Source organism: Eubalaena glacialis, chromosome 11, assembly GCF_028564815.1.
Source record: "Eubalaena glacialis isolate mEubGla1 chromosome 11, mEubGla1.1.hap2.+ XY, whole genome shotgun sequence".
In the NCBI taxonomy this organism is placed as follows: Eukaryota; Metazoa; Chordata; class Mammalia; order Artiodactyla; family Balaenidae; genus Eubalaena; species Eubalaena glacialis.
This window is the reverse complement of record NC_083726.1, coordinates 21,873,292-21,893,565: the sequence shown is the minus strand read 5'-3', so window position 1 is coordinate 21,893,565 and position 20,274 is coordinate 21,873,292. Positions and strand designations below refer to the sequence as shown.

Sequence of the window (20,274 nt, the reverse complement as noted above, 5' to 3'; positions counted from 1 at the left end):
AGGTCTGAAGTGGGCCTCTTGTAGACAGCATATATATGGGTCTTGTTTTTGTATCCATTCAGCAAGCCTGTGTCTTTTGGCTGGAGCATTTAATCCATTCACGTTTAAGGTAATTATCGATATGTATGTTCCTATTACCATTTTCTTAATTGTTTTGCGTTTGTTTTTGTAGGTCCTTTTCTTCTCCTGTGTTTCCCACTTAGAGAAGTTCCTTTAGCACTTGTTGTAGAGCTGGATTGGTGGTGCTGAATTCTCTTAGCTTTTGCTTGTCTGTAAAGCTTTTGATTTCTCTATCGAATCTGAATGAGATCCTTGCCGGGTAGAGTAATCTTGGTTGTAGGTTCTTCCCTTTTATCACTTTAAGTATATCATGCCACTCCCTTCTGGGTTGTAAAGTTTCTGCTGAGAAATCAGCTCTTAACCTTATGGGAGTTCCCTTGTATGTTATTTGTCATTTTTCCCTTGCTGCTTTCAGTAATTTTTCTTTGTCTTTAATTTTTGCCAGTTTGATTACTATGTGTCTCGGTGTGTTTCTCTTTGGGTTTATCCTGTATGGGACTCTCTGCGCTTCCTGGACTTGGGTGGCTATTTCTTTTCCCACGTTAGGGAAGTTTTCAACTATAATCTCTTCATATATTTTCTCGGGTCCTTTCTCTCTCTCTTCTCCTTCTGGGACCCCTATGATGCGAATGTTCTTGCATTTAATGTTTTCCCAGACATCTCTTAGGCTGTCTTCATTTCTTTTCATTCTTTATTCTGTTCCACAGCAGTGAATTCCACCATTCTGTCTTCCAGGTCACTTATCCGTTCTTCTGCCTCAGTTATTCTGCTATTGATTCCTTCTAGTGTCTTTTTCATTTCAGTTATTGTATTGTTCATCTCTGTTTGTTCTTTAATTCTTCTAGATCTTTGTTAAACATTTCTTGCATTTTCTCGATCTTTGCCTCCATTCTTTTTCTGAGGTCCTGTATCATCTTCACTATCATTATTCTGATTTTTTTTTCTGGAAGGTTGCCTATCTCCACTTCATTCAGTTGTTTTTCTCGGGTTTTATCTTGTTCCTGCATCTGGTACATAGCCCTCTGCCTTTTCATCTTGTCTGTCTTTCTGTGAATGTGGTTTTTGTTCCACAGGCTGCAGGATTGTAGTTCTTCTTGCTTCTGCCATCTGCCCTCTGGTGGATGAGGCTATCTAAGAGGCTTGTGCAAGTTTCCTGATGGGAGGGACTGCTGGTGGGTCTAAATTTTTTTCATTTCACGTTACCATTTTTATTTCTGTTTAGGCAGTTACATGTTATGGATGAAACACATGTGATTAATCAAGTGAAAGAAGATGTATGCTATGTGTCTCAGGATTTTTATAGAGACATGGATATTGCCAAGTATGTATAATGGTAACCTAAGAATTGGAAAGTTGATTCTTGGGTAATGTTACATATAGTTAAAATATTTTATAAGTCTCTGTTTTGTTTTCCAGGTTGAAAGGAGAAGAAAATACAGTAATGGTAGACTATGTTTTGCCTGACTTTAGTACAATTAAAAAGGGCTTTTGTAAGGTAATTTTTAAAAGTTTATTTTATATTGGCATATAGTTGATTTACAGTGTTGTGTTAATTTCAGGTATACACCAAAGTGATTCAGTTATACATATATCTATTCTCTTTCAGATCCTTTCCCATATAGGTTATTACAGAATATTAAGTAGAGTTCCCTGTGCTATACAGTAGGTTCTTGTTGATTATTTTATATATAATAGTGTATGTTAATCCCAACCTCCTAATTTATCCCTTCCCCCACCTTTCTCCTTTGGTAACCATAAGTTTGTTTTCTAAGTCTGTGATGTAAGGTAATTTTAAAAATACTCAATGATATTTCTTCAAGTGTCCACCTCAGTCAGGTTTGAATAGCATCCAGATGGGATGGGTGGAATCTCACAGAGTTGTTGATGACTGCCTTCTTGCCTGGTGGCCATTTCTCTAAGCACCAGTGTATGAATGATTAGTTAATATCTCTACTGAAGTTATTTAGAAAAAGAACTATCTGCCATGATAGCACATGGGACAGATCTGGAGATTAACAGTATCATTACCTATATTATGGTTTACCCTTTTTTGTTTCCGTAAGAATTAGTTTAAGTCCAGTTAGAAGTAGGTTATTTGTTGTGAATATTACTGACACAGCTGACCCAACGCTCTGCTATCAGATTGTAGTTGAAAACGGCAAAATCCAGTGCACTTTCAAAGTGTTGAGAAGAGTTTATCTTGGATGTCAAAACAAAATAATTTCTCCCTATCTTTGATCAGCTCAGGTAAATTATCAGTTCATGGTTGGGTAAATGTGAAGTTTGCCCTTCTAGTTACTGGCTTTGTGAGGAATGGTAGGAAGTTAAAAATGTTTGGTCAGAAACTTAAGCACAAGGAGATATTTTCACAAGGGGACATTTATGGTAATGTTCATTGCAGTATACATTAAAAGAGTGAGAAATTGGGAAGAGCCTAGGTAGCCACTAATGGTAGAAAAATAGATAAATTTTGATATGTCCATATTATAAAATAAGCAGTGAAAATGAAGTAGAGCTATGTGATCATCATGGATAAATCTCAGAAATGTGTTTCTGTCTAAAACATGATGATGTCTAAAAGCAAGTTTTAGAAGGACGTATACCATTTCAGGCTATTCAGAATAATTATTATGTTTAGGAATTTATAAATATGAAGTAAAAGTATAAAAACTATGTATGTGAATGATAACACCAAATTTAAAAGGGGGGTGTTATATCTGTGAAGTTACATTAAAATGGTTGATGGATATATGGGGTTTTTTCTTTTTTTTTTTTTTTTAATTATTTATTTTTTGGCTGCGTTTGATCTTTGTTGCTGTGCGCAGGCTTTCTCTGGTTGCAGTGAGTGGGCGCTACTCTTTGTTGTGGTGCATGGGCTTCTCATTGCAGTGGCTTCTCTTGTTGTAGAGCACGGGCTCTAGGCGCACAGGCTTCAGTAGTTGTGGCGCATGGGCTTAGTTACTCTGCGGCATTTGGGATCTTCCTGGAGCAGGGCTCGAACCCGTGTCCCCCGCATTGGCAGGCAGATTCTTAACCGCTGCGCCACCAGGGAAGTCTGGATATATGGGTTTTATATAATTATTTATACTTGTTTTTATGCCTGAAATTAAAAAAATTTGGGGGGGGGGCCAGATTATTGAGGTGAAATATACATCAGAATTCAGAGAAGGCTACCCAGGTCCGTATAAAATCAAAATCATCCTGTAATGTCCTTAGAAACATATCCTTGTGGAAGGACTGAGGCTGGCTTTCAGAAGTGGGAATTGTGACAGATTATGGGATCAGGTTGTCTGGCATGAACTGGGGAGAGAAACTGGAAGCCCATGTCCCACTTAGGATATGGAAGGTGTATTTTTTTCTTTACAAGACAAGGAAAAGTGCCCCAAACATATAGATACCAAGCTATTTTCTCATTAGGCACATTTGATCATCCTCATTTATTATAGCTGATTAAAACAGTCCAGTGATATAAAACACCTTGTGGAGAATTTATAGCACTCTGGACTCATGGTGGTAAAGTAATCCGTATTTCTACAGGAATGGACCCTGAGTAAAATCTCAGTAATTCCCAGTTCCTCCAAACCTGACTAAAAATCACCTGGGTCACTTGAAGAACAATTGGTATCCATGTTCTCAGTTCCTGTCCCTGGAAATGCTTAGTGCCTAAGTTTGAAAACTTAAACTTAATCTCTAAAAAAGAAAAAAATCTCTTCCAGATGATTGGACTATCAACTATGTTAGGAAATCTTTCTCTTTTTTAAAATGTAGTTCTCTCCTGCCCTGCAAATGAGAACTTACCAGTTTATTGGACGTTATCTGCTGAACTCCGCCAGTTTCCTTCCCAAATCATAAGCCTTGATTTCTCAGTCTTACACCTTACATAGTGAGCTAGTAGAGTCGTGGTTGCTCCCCCAGTTGATTATTGTTTTACTCATCAGTTTTGGAGAAAAAAGGCAGAAGCCACATTGTATTATTTGCAGCTCTTTTATTGGTCTTTGGCCTTGTGATCAGAATCTTGTTATGACTGCACTTCACTAATTGAGTGTAGACTCCTTGTTACTTGTACACTTTAACATCAGTTGAGTGGACATAGTCAGTTGGACTGGACTTTTACCAGATGATGGAATGTTACATCAAATATTTATTTCAGAAATAATGGATTAATCTTTACTTTGTCAATTATTGTTAAAATTTGTACCACAATACATGTTAAATTGTGTACATCTTAATGATTTTTAAGGTTTAGAAATGGTTATATTTTGGATATGTTAGGATTACTCCTAAAATGTATTTTTTTAATTTAATACTTGATTAACTTGTTTTCATCGTTGCCTGACAACCAAAATCTTTGATGAGAACTGTTAAATACTTATGAAACTAGAAAAACAATACTGCATAAGATGAAAGAGAACTATACTTGTTTGAGAGTCTTTATACTTAGGATATTGTTAAACTTGGACCTTGATAGTTTATTCAAGAATACTTTTAAATACTTAGGAAAAACTTACAACCTTAATTTTCTAGTACTGATGATAGTAACAATAATAATAAGGTCTGTAATATTGTTACTGATTACAACTGATAGAAATTCCAGTTTTATTTTTTAACAGAAAGAGAATGCTTACGAAAGTGTAATGAATGCTTTACTGACCTAAATTGAGAAAACTTCCCTCATAGTTAACTGTTACCACTTTCTGCAGAGCCATTGTAGTTTAAACATTTCTTTCATGGTACCGGAATGAAATTTATGAGGGCTGTACAGTAATCATGACTCGCATTGACTAAAATAGCAACTCCCAGCAGCCTTTATAAATTCCTTCGTTTGTCTATGTCTAAAACAAAAATCTTTTTGAAATTGTACTCTTAGAAACAGAAACTACTTGTAGTTCCAGATTATATATTAACGATTAATGGCTTTAGAGCTAACATTCAACAAGGATATCTAGTTCTGGCTTTTCCCCCAGTTAGATATTTGACCCTGGGTCAGTCACATGATCTTCTTCTGTAAAATCAGGGCTGTGGACTAGATAACCTCTAATGTTTTGTCAAATTAAATTCTCCAAGTCTGTATCTGTCTCGTTATTTTGAGTGTTGACAATATGAGTTATATCCTGTACTCTCAAGCCAATATCATTTTTAAATGAATTTGTAAATTTATAGGAAGTATTTTCCATTCTGCCTGAGAAGGAAGAATACTTTTATCTGTGAAGAAATAATATTCTTCTCTTTGCTAGTGCAACCATAGTTTAATCGGGTTAAAAGGGATGTGTAGTTTTCCTTGTTCTTCCTAAGGTATTGTGAATTTTGTGTAATTTTTAGGATATTTTTATTTAAAAATAATGTTTCAAGGGACTTCCCTGGTAGTCCAGTGGTTAAGAATCCATGCTTCCAGTGCAGGGTGTGCAGGTTTGATCAACTGGTCTGGGAACTAATATCCCACATGCTGTATGACGGAACCAAAAAAATTAAAAAAAAAAAAAAAGTTTCAAGCATGGAATTTCCAAATGACAGAAATCAGAATCATTGATATCCAGGTTAAGAGAGGCAATGTAGTAGGAGGAATATATTGCGTGTGCTTGAGTTATTAGTTGAATGATCTTGAGCAAGTCACGTAACCTTGCCTAGCCCAATTGCATCATTAGTAAAAGGAAAATATATCTACCTTACAGGGTTATATGAGAATTCAGTATGATAATGTATGTAAAATGCCTAAAACAAACACCACATTGTTGACTCGCATGCTATACTGGGTAGTGGATATGTGATGGCGAACAGTGTAGATGATGAAGGATAATACAGGGTGATAGTAAGAATACTAGAGGGACCTTTTATTTGGGAGTCAGAAGAAGCCTCTCTGAGGAAGCTGAAAGCTGAACAGAGAGTAGGTGACTAATTATATTAAGGAATAGTTTTTATATACTTTACTCTTTAACAATAAATTATTAATATTTCTTTTCATATATTTTAAGTATTTTTATATTTATATAGAGGATTGGGATATACTCTGTTACAGGTGGAAAATTGCATATACGAGTCAAATGAAGTTAATGTCTTTAACAATCTAGAAGAGCTGATGAGTCTTAGTACAATTGAGAGGGACCATTATTTTAATGATGTAGAATGCTGTAGAAGGAGATTATTTTTTTCTGGCCGCTTCAGGAGCACAGCTCACAGAGTGGGTGGGTTAACAGAAAATAAATAGCAAAAGAATTTCAGTGATAAAGTCCATGTATTTGCTTAAATCATTTTGGAAACTGGTTTTTGAATAGAGATTGAATAAATAACAAAGAAATTTAATGATGTAGGCTTTTTACACAAGGGAAAGGGGAAATCCTAATAGAATAAAACCGTAGTGCCCAATAAACATCTAAGGCAAGGCCAGGGGAGTGAAAGTAGATAGTGGTGGAAACATAAGGTACAGTGTTTTTTATTTAGAGTATGTTCTTTGTTCTTTAGAAACTGGAATCACTCTGTTCTTAGAGGTAGATTATGAAGTTCCTTTTCCTCTATTCTCCTTTTCTTTCTCTCTGTTTTAAAATGTGTGGAATAAAGCCACATCATCTTTGGGGGAATAGCTATATTAAGAGTCAATAGTTATTTATTTGTGTGGTTAGGCAACAGCAGAGAAGACCACATTTTTCTAACTTTTGAGACTCCTGAAACTTCCAAGAACATGGTTAATATATTGGTATTACATATTACTAAATGTTATTAGTCATGTGAGCTAGATAACATAACTTAAACTTTTCATCTTATTTTTCTTTAAGCCAAGAGAAGAAATGGTGTTAAGTGGAAAATATAAATCTGGGGAACAAATTCTTCGTCTGGCCAATGAGAGATTTGCTGTTCCAGAAATACTCTTTAATCCTTCTGATATAGGAATTCAAGAAATGGGAATTCCAGAAGCTATTGTCTATTCAATTCAGAACTTACCTGAAGGTGCATAAATAATGAGGAGTAATGATATTTTTTAAAAATCATAAACTCTGTGAACCCTAGAGAAGTCATCTGTTTCTTCTAAATAATTTGAGCAAATGACTACTTTCTTTGCAGAGATTTCCAGATCTAACTTGAATAATTCTGTATTGTACTTTATTTTACTTGAATAATTCTTTATTGGTCCTAGATTATAAATTTGATATAGGAAGAGTAATTATGGTCTGCTTGAATTTGAAGAAATTCATCTTTTTATAAGTATTAAATTGCTATATCCATTTAAAAAGTTTTAATTTAAGCCAAATTTGCACAGAGTAGAAATTTATAATTTAACAATTTAATGGGTTTTAGCTGTTGATGAGACTGGTTTATTCCTTCTGTTATATTTCGATTAATATACAGGAACTTAGTTTTAATGAGATTGAAGTATAGTGCTTCACAGTGATTTCTGGGTTCTCCTGAAGCATGATTTAACTAAATAATGTTCTAAAGTTTTGGAGTACCTTTATATCTTAAAAATGTCTTCCTAGTTCATAAGGAACAGTGTAGGCATTGGAGAAAATCTTGCCTATGCAATGTCCTTTCCTCCCATTAAAAAAGAAAAAAAGTCAGATAATGCCATCACCTTAATATAGTTATTTCACAACTAATTTCATATTAATATTTCATATTGATTTCTCATTTTATCTAAAGTTGCAGTCATGAGGTATACAACATTTTGTACTACACTGTTTTAATGTTGTGTTGTAAGACTCAATATTAACGTAGCAGTACTCTGTCCCTGTTTTGTGAACAGAAACATTAGGTAGGATGGCCAGTACCTATAAATTCCTGATAAATTTCCCAGTGGTGCTTGGTAGCCCTTTAAGATTGACTAACCATGTGGCACTTAATATTTGCTATCATGTAACTTTAATGAGTGTAGAACATAAGATCTTTTCTTTAAATATTATTATAGATTTTTTTCACTATCAATTGTAAGTATTGCACAATAAGTATGTGTGTCTCAGTGAGATAACATGGAAACTTGGATTTTCAAGTTAAAAATGTTACGAAGGAACTCCTTTTCATCTTTACACTAGCTAACAGTCTCAGCCTACATAAAGACCTCCTCCATTTTAGGGAAGAACAATTTTAATTTTCAAATGTCTGCTACTAGAAGTTTACTCATTTATGTATAGCTTACATGTATATGTAATAAGTTGCTAGTAGTTCAATCCCTTCACCTTAGCCTTTCTTTTAAAGATCTATGAAGTCATATTTCTGTTTAATATGTTTATTTGTATAAATGATAACCTCATTACAAAATCTTATAAGTTATAATTTATATGGTTATGAAAAACTATATGGTTTCCCAACCAGTAACTTTCATCCCTAATTGCTTTTACCTAATGTCTCATCCCCATTTCTCCAGAAAGATAAGTAAACAGATTTTCTAATGCCTTTTTTCTTTTTCCTATTTTTCTCTTTTAAAAGAAATGCAGCCACATTTTTTTAAGAACATTGTTTTGACAGGAGGAAATTCCCTTTTCCCGGGATTTAGGGATCGGGTTTACTCGGAAGTTCGATGTCTCACTCCAACAGATTACGATGTTTCTGTTGTGCTGCCTGAAAAGTAAGTGTTGGCTTATATAGAAACAAATCATGGAAGTTAGTTTGCAGATAAAGAGGTCTGTAGGCAGACTTGAGTTTAAAGCCTGGTTCTACCGGGTTGCCAGGTTTATTTCACCTTTGGGATGCTCATTTTTCTTTTCTCAAAAAATGAAATGATATAGCTGCTGGACATTCATCGACAGGAAGACACTGGAACTCACCAGAAAAGATACCCAGATCCAAAGACAAAGGAGAAGCCACAATGAGACAGTAGGAGGGGCACAATCACAGTAAAATCAAATCCCATAACTGCTGGGTGGGTGACTCACAGACTGGAGAACACTTATACCACAGAACTCCACACACTGGAGTGAAGGTTCTGAGCCCCACGTCAGGCTTCCCAACCTGGGGGTCCGGCAACGGGAGGAGGAATTCCTAGACATTCAGACTTTGAAGGCTAGTGGGATTTGATTGCAGGACTTCGACAGGACTGGGGGAAACAGAGACTCCACTATTGGAAGGCACACACAAAGTAGTGTGCGCATCGGGACCTGGGGGAAGGAGCAGTGACTCCAGGGGAGACTGAACCAGACCTACCTGCTAGTGTTGGAGGGTCACCTGCAGAGGCGGGGGGTGGCTGTGGCTCACCGTGGGGACAAGGACACTGGCAGAAGTTCTCAGAAGTACTCCTTGGCGTGAGCCCTCCCAGAGTCTGCCATTAGCCCCACCAAAGAGCCCAGGTAGGCTCCAGTGTTGGGTTGCCTCAGGCCAAACAACCAACAGGGAGGGAACCCAGCCCCACCCATCAGCAGTCAAACGGATTAAAGTTTTACTGAGCTCTGCCCACCACCAGTCCCTCCCATCAGGAAACTTGCACAAGCCTCTTAGATAGCCTCATCCACCAGAGGGCAGACGGCAGAAGCAAGAAGAACTACAATCCTGCAGTCTGTGGAACAAAACCCACATTCACAGAAAGATAGACAAGATGAAAAGGCAGAGGGCTATGTACCAGATGAAGGAACAAGATAAAACCCCAGAAAAACAACTAAATGAAGTGGAGATAGGCAACCTTCCAGAAAAAGAATTCAGAATAATGATAGTGAAGATGATCCAGGACCTCGGAAAAACAATGGAGGCAAAGATTGAGAAGATGCAAGAAATGTTTAACAAAGACCTAGAAGAATTAAAGAACAAACAAACAGAGATGAACAATACAATAATTGAAATGAAAACTACACTAGAAGGAATCAAAGCAGAATAATTGAGGCAGAAGAACGGATAAGCAACCTGGAAGACAGAATGGTGGAATTCACTGCTATGGAACAGAATAAAGAAAAAAGAATGAAAAGAAATGAAGACAGCTTAAGAGACCTCTGGGACAACATTAAACGCAACAACATTCGCATTATAGGGGTCCCAGAAGGAGAAGAGAGAGAGAAAGGACCAGAGAAAATATTTGAAGAGATTATAGTCGAAAACTTTCCTAACATAGGAAAGGAAATAGCCACCCAAGTCCAGGAAATGCAGCGAGTCCCATACAGGATAAACCCAAGGAGAAACACGGAGACACATAGTAATCAAATTGGCAAAAATTAAAGGCAAAGAAAAATTATTGAAAGCAGCAAGGGAAAAATGACAAATAACATACAACAGAACTCCCATAAGGTTAACAGCTGATTTCTCAGCAGAAACTCTACAAGCCAGAAGGGAGTGGCATGATATACTTAAAGTGATGAAAGGGAAGAACCTACAACCAAGATTACTCTACCTGGCAAGGATCTCATTCAGATTCGATGGAGAAATCAAAAGCTTTACAGACAAGCAAAAGCTAAGAGAATTCAGCACCACAAAACCAGCTCTACAACAAGTGCTAAAGGAACTTCTCTAAGTGGGAAACACAGGAGAAGAAAAGGACCTACAAAAACAAACGCAAAACAATTAAGAAAATGGTAATAGGAACATACATATCGATAATTACCTTAAACGTGAATGGATTAAATGCTCCAGCCAAAAGACACAGGCTTGCTGAATGGATACAAAAACAAGACCCATATATATGCTGTCTACAAGAGGCCCACTTCAGACCTAGGGACACATACAGACTGAAAGTGAGGGAATGGAAAAAGATATTCCATGCAAATGGAAATCAAAAGAAAGCTGGAGTAGCAATACTCATATCAGATAAAATAGACCTTAAAGAATGTTACAAGAGACAAGGAAGGACACTACATAATGATCAAGGGATCACTCCAAGAAGAAGATATAACAATTATAAATATATATGCCCCCCACATAGGAGCACCTCAATACATAAGGCAACTGCGAACAGCTATAAAAGAGGAAATCGACAGTAACACAATAATAGTGGGGGACTTTAACACCTCACTTACACCAATGGACAGATCATCCAAAATGAAAATAAGTAAGGAAACAGAAGCTTTAAATGACACAATAGACCAGATAAATTTAATTGCTATTTATGGGACATTCCATCCAAAAACAGCAGATTACACTTTCTTCTCAAGTGCGCATGGAACATTGTCCAAGATAGATCACATCTTGGGTCACAAATCAAGTGTCAGTAAATTTAAGAAAATTGAAATCATATCAAGCATCTTTTCTGACCACAATGCTATGAGATTAGAAATGAATTACATGGAAAAAAACATAAAAAACACAAACACATGGAGGGTAAACAGTACGTTACTAAATGACCAAGAGATCACTGAAGAAATCAAAGAGGGAATCAAAAACTACCTAGAGACAAATGACAATGAAAACACGACGATCCAAAACCTATGGGATGCAGCAAAAGCAGTTCCAAGAGGGAAGTTTATAGCTATACAAGCCTACCTCAAGAAACAAGAAAAATCTCAAACAATCTAACCTTACACCTACAGGAACTAGAGAAAGAAGAACAAACAAAACCCAAAGTTAGCAGAAGGAAAGAAATCATAAAGATCAGAGCAGAAATAAATGAAATAGAAACAAAGAAAACAATAGCAAAGATCAATAAAACTAAAAGCTGGTTCTTTGAGAAGATAAACAAAATTGATAAACCATTAGCCAGACTCATCAAGAAAAAGAGGGAGAGGACTCAAATCAATAATATTAGAAATGAAAAAGGAGAAGTTGCAACAGACACCGTAGAAATACAAAGCATCCAAGAGACTACTACAAGCAACCCTATGCCAATAAAATGGACAACCTGGAAGAAATGACAAATTCTTAGAAAGGTATAACCTTCCAAGACGGAACCAGGAAGAAATAGAAAATATGAACAGACCAGTCACAAGTAATGAAATTGAAACTGTGATTTAAAATCTTCCAACAAACAAAAGTCCAGGACCAGGTGGCTTCACAGGTGAATTCTATCAAACATTTAGAGAAGAGCTAACACCCATCCTTCTCAAACTCTTCCATAACATTGCAGAGGAAGGAACACTCCCAAACACATTCTATGAGGCCACCATCACCCTGATACCAAAACCAGACAAAGATACTACAAAGAAAGAAAATTACAGACCAATATCACTGATGAATATAGATGCAAAAATCCTCAAGAAAATACTAGCAAACAGAATCCAACAACACATTAAAAGGATTATACACCATGATCAAGTGTGATTTATCCCAGGGATGCAAGGGTCTTCAATATACACAAATCAATCAATGTGATACACCATTTAACAAATGGAAGAATAAAAACCATATGATCATCTCAATAGATGCAGAAAAAGCTTTTGACAAAGTTCAACACCCATTTATGATAAAAACTCTCCAGAAAGTGGACATAGAGGGACCCTACCTCAACATAATAAAGGCCGTATACAAGAAACCCACAGCAAACATCATTCTCAATGGTGAAAAACAGAAAGCATGTCCTCTAAGATCAGGAACAAGACAAGGATGTCCACTCTCACCCCTATTATTCAACATAGTTGTGGAAGTCCTAGCCATGGGAATCAAAAGAAAAAGAAACAAAAGGAATATAAATTGGAAAAGAAGAGGTAAAACTGTCACTGTTTGCAGATGACATGGTACTATACATAGAGAATCCTAAAAATGCCACCAGAAAACTACTAGAGCTAATCAATGAATTTGGTAAAGTTGCAGGATACAAAATTAATGCACAGAAACCTCTTGCATTCCTATACACTAATGATGAAAAATCTGAGAGAAATTAAGGAAACACTCTGATTTGCCATTGCAACAAAAAGAATAAAATACCTAGGAATAAACCTACCTAGGGAGACAAAAGACCTGTATGCAGAAAACTATAAGACACTGATGAAAGAAATTAAAGATGATACCAACAGATGGAGACATATACCATGTTCTTGGATTGGAAGAATCAATATTGTGAAAATGACTATACTATCCAAAGCAATGTACAGACTCAGTGCAATCCCTATCAAATTACCAGTGACATTTTTTATAGAACTAGAACAAAAAACCTTAAAATTTGTATGGAGACACAAATGACCCCGAATAGCCAAAGCAGTCAGTGAAAAAAGCGGAGCTGGAGGAATCAGACTCCCTGACTGCAGACTGTAGTACAAAGCTAAAGTAATCAAGACAATATGGTACTGGCACAAAAACAGAAACATAGATCAATGGAAGAAGATGGAAAGCCCAGAGATAAACCCACACACCTATGGTCAACTAATCTATGACAAAGGAGGCAAGGATATACAACGGAGAAAAGACAGTCTCTTCAATAAGTGGTGCTGGGAAAACTGGACAGCTACATGTAAGAGAATGAAATTAGAACATTCCCTAACACCATACACAAAAATAAACTCAAAATGGATTAGAGACCTAAATGTAAGACCGGACACTATAAAACTCTTAGAGGAAAACAAAGGAAGAAAACTCTTTGACATAAATCACAGCAAGATCTTTTTTGATCCACCTCCTAGAGTAATGGAAATAAAAAAAAAAATAAACAAATGGGACCTAATGAAACTTAAAAGCTTTTGCACAGCAAAGGAAACCATAAGATGAAACGACAGCCCTCAGAATCGGAGAAAATATTTGCCAACGAAGCAACTGACAAAGGATTAATTTCCAAAATAATAAACAGCTCATGCAGCTCAATATTAAAAAAACAAACAACCCAATCCAAAAATGGGCAGAAGATCTAAGTAGACATTTCTCCAGAGAAGACATACAGGTGGCCAAGAAACATATGAAAAGCTGCTCAACATCACTAATTATTAGAGAAATGCAAATCAAAACTACTATGAGGTATCACCTCACACCAGTTAGAATGGGCATCTTCAGAAAATCTACAAACAACAAATGCTGGAGAGGGTGTGGAGAAAAGGGAACCCTCTTGCACTGTTGGTGGGAATGTAAATTGATACAGCCACTGTGGAGAGCAGAATGGAGCTTCCTTAAAAAACTAAAAATAGAATTATCATATGACCCAGCAATCCCACTACTGGGCATATACCCAGAGAAAACCATAATTCAAAAAGACACATGCACCCCAGTGTTCATTGCTTCACTATTTACAATAGCCAGGTCATGGAAGCAACCTAAATGCCTATCGACAGACGAATGGATAAAGAAGACGTGGTACGTATATACAATGGAATATTACTGAGCCATAAAAAGGAACGAAATTGGGTTATTTGTAGAGACGTGGATGGTCTAGAGACTGTCATACAGAGTGAAGTAAGTCAGAAAGAGAAAAACAAATATCGTATATTAACGCATGTATGTGGAACCTAGAAAAATGGTGCAGATGAACCGGTTTGCAGGGCAGAAGTTGGGACACAGAGAAGAAACTTATGGACACCAGCGGGGGGAAGCCATAGGGGGGTGAGGATGGTGGTGTGATGAATTGGGCGATTGGGATTGACATGTATACACTGATGTGTATAAAATTCATGAGTAATAGGAACCTGCTGTATAAAAAAATAAAATTAAAAAATTAAAAAAAAGAAATGATAAACTTTACTTTCAGTGGATTAAAGGGGATGAAGTATGTGAAGTATCATCCATTATGGTTGGTACATAATGGGTGCTCAGTTAATGTAAGATCACTTCCCTATAGTGAATCAGTCCTCATTACTTGGAGATTTTTTACAGGCAAAGCAGTTAGGTTATTATCTATTCGATTTGGGACTTCCCTGGTGGCGCAGTGGTTAAGAATCTGCCTGCCAATGCAGGGGACACGGGTTCGAGCCCTGGTCCAGGAAGATCCCACATGCTGCGGAGCAACTAAGCCCGTGCATCACAACTACTGAGCCTGGGCTCTAGGGCCCGTGAAGTGCAACTACTGAGCCCGTGTGCCACAACTACTGAAGCCTGTGCACCTGGAGCCTGTGCTCTGCAACAGGAGAAGCCACCGCAATGAGAAGCCCGTGCTCCGCAATGAAGAGTAGCCCCCGCTCGCCACAACTAGAGAAAGCCCGCACGCAGCAACGATGACCCAATGCAGCCAAAAAGAAATAAAAAATAAAATATAATAAATTTAAAAAACTTTATCTATTTAATTTATCTGAGATATGCCATTTCTTAAGAGTTTCTATGAAGAATAGAAATATGAGAATTTAACCAAGATAAATTATGTCAGTTGGTAAGGTGTTTTAGAATGTTTTAAAATAATTTAAAATACTTAAAATAAACTTTTACATTTAAGTAGTCTTTTTTTTAATTCAAAACTATTTTATATGTACCCCCATCCTGTTTTATAAGAAAAAGCAGATAATTAAGGTAGAATTTTAGAGCTGTAAGAAGGGCTTATAGATCATCCTCTTCTGTGTACTTATTTGTAAATAAACAGGGGCTCATGAGTTAGCAAAGGTCTTATGATAATTTAATCCCCCATCACTGCTCCACTGTTTTAAGTGGCAGAGTTGCAAACAAGACCCCACATACCTGATTTTTAATTTTAGAGTTTTGTTTTAAAGCTAAAGAAGAATTTTTCAAAATCAGTAGCAGTTAATAGAAGGCCCTCATCTGATCACTTAATTTTATAGCTATCAGATAAAAGAATAAATTACCATTAGATATTGGAATGATTTTTATCAGCATTAATGTTCATATACTCTTTAGAATATGAAGCATATTGGATTTTTATCCTGCATTTTAAGTGTAAGTCATGCATTTACAGGACAAGGGATCTATAGAAATAGTTTTTATTCTTTGATTCATCAAATCTTTATTGCACATCTGATTTTTTTTTAATTTATTTATTATTTATTTATTATTTATTTTTGGCTGTGTTGGGTCTTTGTTTCTGCACGAGGGCTTTCTCTAGTTGCGGCAAGCGGGGGCCACTCTTCATCGCGATGCGCGGGCCTCTCACTATCGCGGCCCCTCTTGTTGCGGAGCACAGGCTCCAGACGCGCAGGCTCAGTAGTTGTGGCTCACGGGCCTAGTTGCTCCGCGGCATGTGGGATCTTCCCAGACCAGGGCTCGAACCCGTGTCCCCTGCATTGGCAGGCAGATTCTCAACCACTGCACCACCAGGGAAGCCCTGCACATCTGCTTTTATAGATAGATATATATTTAGTTTTTTTTAAGGTTAGGAAATGTAATATAGTAAGGAAAATACTGACTTTTTCTTTATCATTTTTCATATTTAAAACTGAATTGGGGCTTCCCTGGTGGCGCAGTGGTTGAGAATCTGCCTGCCAATGCAGGGGACACGGGTTCGAGCCCTGGTCTGGGAAGATCCCACATGCCGCGGAGCAACTAGGCCCATGAGCCACAACTACTGAGCCTGCGCGTCTGGAGCCTGTGCTCCGCAACAAGAGAGGCTGCGATAGTGAGAGGCCCGCGCATCGTGATGAGGAGTGGCCCCCGCTTGCCGCAACCAGAGAAAGCCCTTGCGCAAAAACGAAGACCCAACACAGCCAAAAAAAATAATAATAATAAATATTTAAAAAGTAGGGAATGTTTAAAAAAAAAACTGAATTGGAGAGGAAGAGTAGAAGTAGAATTACACAAATTCAACCAATTACACAGAATTACAACCAGTTACCTTGGTTGTACATTAAACAAAGTTTGATGTGCTCTAATTCTACTTATTGACCATGTCCTACCATGTAGCAGGTTTATCATGCACTGTGTTTTTTAAATGTCTCATTTATTAGAGGCAACACAGTATAGGAGCAAAAGCACAGAATGTGTGAAAACAATTCCGAGTTGAATCCTAGTTTCAGTCTTAACCTCTCTGAACCTCATTTTCCAAATCTGTAAAGTGGGAGTTATAATATCTATTTCATTGGTTGCTGGGTGAATTGATTTGATGACATGTCTTTGCCACGTACAAAAGTTAGACTCAGTTATTACAGTGTTTTTCTTTTTATGCATTTTTTGTATTTTGCTTGTATTCTTGTTTTTTATTAGAGGTAGAAGGTCCATAAATTCAGGGCACAGGGAAAATAAAAAGAACACTTACTTGTAGTGGTGACCAACTTTCCTTTCTGAGTTTGCTTTACTCCTATGAAGTTTATGCTTATTTTCACACTTTAGATGATTTTCTGTTAAATCAGGTTGGGTAGAGATTGCCACATTTTAGTTACTAATTAATGTTTCTGGCATTTCAGTTCTGTAAAATCATCTGGGTTCACTTATTTTACCTTTATTTTTAGCCCTATTACTTATGCCTGGGAAGGTGGAAAATTGATATCAGAGAATGATGATTTTGAAGATATGGTGGTAACAAGAGAAGATTATGAAGAAAATGGACATAGCGTCTGTGAAGAGAAATTTGATATTTAAGAAACGTTTCTGAAAGTTTTGACTGTGACAAAGGTTTAATTTTCAATGTTCTTTTTAAAGGAAGTTAAGGACCTGTGTTACCTTTCATCCTAAGATAACATCTTGAACTTACGTAAATACTTTGATCCATGGCTGATTTTCAAAGGTTTCTTAGCTAGGTTAGTAAGTAAACTGTAACTCAGCCCAAATTTTCATTTAGGAGCTAGACTTACTATAACAATGCTTATGCTGTTTCCGAGACTAAGTTATCTTTCATTAGAAGATGAAAGAGTGAGTGTATTTTAAGTTTAATTCTTTATAGCTAAAAGCACAAACTTAACTGTCTCACTGGTCAGGTTTCCTTAGAAGGTAGTTTTGTGTGACTGACTAGGAATTGGCCAGAGTATTTTCAGGCTGATATGATTTCTCTCTTTCTTTTAGAACTAAGTATTTTATCTTTAAATTGTCATTTTTATTTGTATATACTAAAGTTGGAAAAACTAATCTATGTGTATGTAAGGTTTATTTTTTACTTAGCCTAAGTTTGAAAGGATGAAGACCAAAGCCAATTTATTAAAGTGTTTTTGGTCAGTACTGTGTTGCAGAAATGTATTATTTCACTCATAAAAATACTATACCATTTTTTAGGATGAAATTCTTGTGTCATTGGGCTCATGAATCAAATTCCTGCCAATCTCTTTACCTTAGCTTGGTTCATGTGCCTACCCCATGGCTTCAGGGATTTTAACAGCCCTACTAAGATAGCCTAGAGTGAAAGAAGGTAGTTTCCCAAAGGAAAATTAAGGTTAAGAGACAGATGCTGGGCAGGGTGAAAGAGCTGTCCACTACAATTATATTTGGATTATATGGACAGTCCCTGATTTACAATGGTTCGACTTAATGATTTTTTGACTTTACAATGGTGCAAACACAGTGTGCACTCATTAGAAACTGTTCTTTAAATTTTGAACTTTAATATTTTCCTGGGCTAGCGATATTTGGTATGTTACTCTCTTGTGATGCTGGGCAGCGGCAGTGAGCCACAGGTCCCAGTCAGGGTAAACAACCAATATGCTTACAACCATTCTGTACCCACCAACCATTCTGTTTTTCACTTTCAGCACAATATTCAATAAATTATGAAATATTCCACAATTATAAAATAGGCTTTGTGTTTGATGATCTTGCCCAACTCTAGGCTAACGTAAATATTCTGAGCGCATATAAGGTAGGCTAGACTAAGCTATGATGTGTGGTAGGTGAGGTGTAGTAAATGCATTTTTGACTTAATCAAAGAAGATCTGTATTAAGTTAGGGCCTGGTCAGTCCTTCCTAGACCTAGGCTAGTTACATTACTTGTTATCATTGCAGAGTTGCAAATTGATTGTGTTTGTGTGATACCAAGGTAGTAGCATATAATCTGTGGAGAGTGTAGCAAAAAGATGCTGGTGGCATAAAAGAAGTTTTTGCAACCATACAGTGTAACAGTGTAACTGTGCTAGAATTTCAGGGTGATGCAATTAGAGGTATAAAGGTAAGTCACCATTTAAAGGGCTTTCCTTGACTTACCAGGACCTCATCTTGCAGGCAGAATACTATCATCAACAACCAAGATGTTTTTCTTATGAGGAACTGGGGCATTCCTCAAAGCTGCATTTCCAAAACATGCCCTAACTTGAAGTTTCCCATTATGTTCTGCTGAGAATAATGTGTGTGTCACATGCTTACTACAGTACACTAATTTCTGTTTACGGTGTAGGTCTCATAGTGCTCATTTTTGAGACACTAAAAAATTCATTTCTGAAATTAATGAACATAGATGCTAATTGTTTATCTCTAGCCTTGAAGCTCCCATCAGTTTTAACACCTGCCTAATTTTGAAACTTTATTGCTAGAGATAATGTTTTAATATTATACAGTAAGTTGACTTCAAAGAGAACATTTAACATTAGCTCTAAATAATAACAAAGTTATCTATTTTTGAAAGATGTTAAAGATCCTAATTTGAGATTCACTAGAAGTATTGAGCGAGAACTTAGCCACATTAGAGTTTATAATTTTGTGCTGCAAATTGCATGCATGGAAACAGTGTTCTAGCATTGGCCATGCATAATATACACCTTAAGACAATAGAGGATTAGGGTTTGCATCAATGACTAATCAAGATAGGATAATCCTCTCCAACACTTTTCTATCTTGGTTTTGAATTTTTTAATTCAGTGGTGATTGGCTTGACGTGGCAAACTGATCATGTTCACCTACTTCTCTACCTGTCCGAAATCTCTTTAAACATTTCTAGTGGAGGAATGCACAGGGAACACTTACTTCAGTGCTTTTTGTGATATATTATTTCTCAAGCTGGGTTGGTGGGCACATGGGTATTCATTATATTAGAATCTTTATTGTGTGCATGAAATAGTTCATATTTTGATAGTAGAGTAAATCCTTAAGTGGACTCTAGGAAATAAAAAGGGTGCCACTGATGAACAAATGTGGAAGAATTCCTAAAAGATGGAAAACAAATGGGATTAGGTTGTTAGAGAAACAAGAAAAACCTATGTCCCAGATCAGGGCAGGAGGAAACTACTAGAGACGTAAGAGCAATTCCAGAGACGTTTTAATTCAGGACAAATAGAGGAGATATGGATTAGACAGTAAAAGAATGAATTGGAAACACTGAGCCCGACTCCCTTTTTTTGGGTGGGGGGGCTGTGCTGCCTTGATTGCAAGATCTTAGTTCCCCTATCAGTGATCCAACCCCGGGGCCCCGGCAGTGAGAGCATCGAGTCCTAACCACTGGACCGCCAGGGAATTCCCCCAACTCCCTTTTTGGAATGGAGGCTCAGCAGTGAGAGTTGAAATGTAAGGGTTGGAGAGAGAAACAGAATAGAACCTGAAATAATGTCATATCCACTAAGAGCATCAGAGTAAAAAAACAATTTTTTTAAGGGAACAGTTGATTGT

The 20,274-nt window shown here is 36.8% G+C and overlaps 1 protein-coding gene across 1 annotated transcript in view; it reads left to right on the top strand.

Moving 5' to 3' along the window:
* Positions 1–17,434, top strand: part of ACTR6 (actin related protein 6) — a 31,900-nt gene extending 14,466 nt beyond the window's left edge. The window contains exons 7-11 of the mRNA XM_061205060.1: positions 1,283–1,381; positions 1,477–1,555; positions 6,828–6,999; positions 8,473–8,611; positions 17,202–17,434. Of these exons, the coding sequence (XP_061061043.1) occupies positions 1,283–1,381; positions 1,477–1,555; positions 6,828–6,999; positions 8,473–8,611; positions 17,202–17,331 (619 nt within the window). The 3' untranslated portion in view covers positions 17,332–17,434. The remainder of the gene's footprint in view (positions 1–1,282; positions 1,382–1,476; positions 1,556–6,827; positions 7,000–8,472; positions 8,612–17,201) is intronic.
* The last annotated feature ends 2,840 nt before the right edge of the window (positions 17,435–20,274 follow it).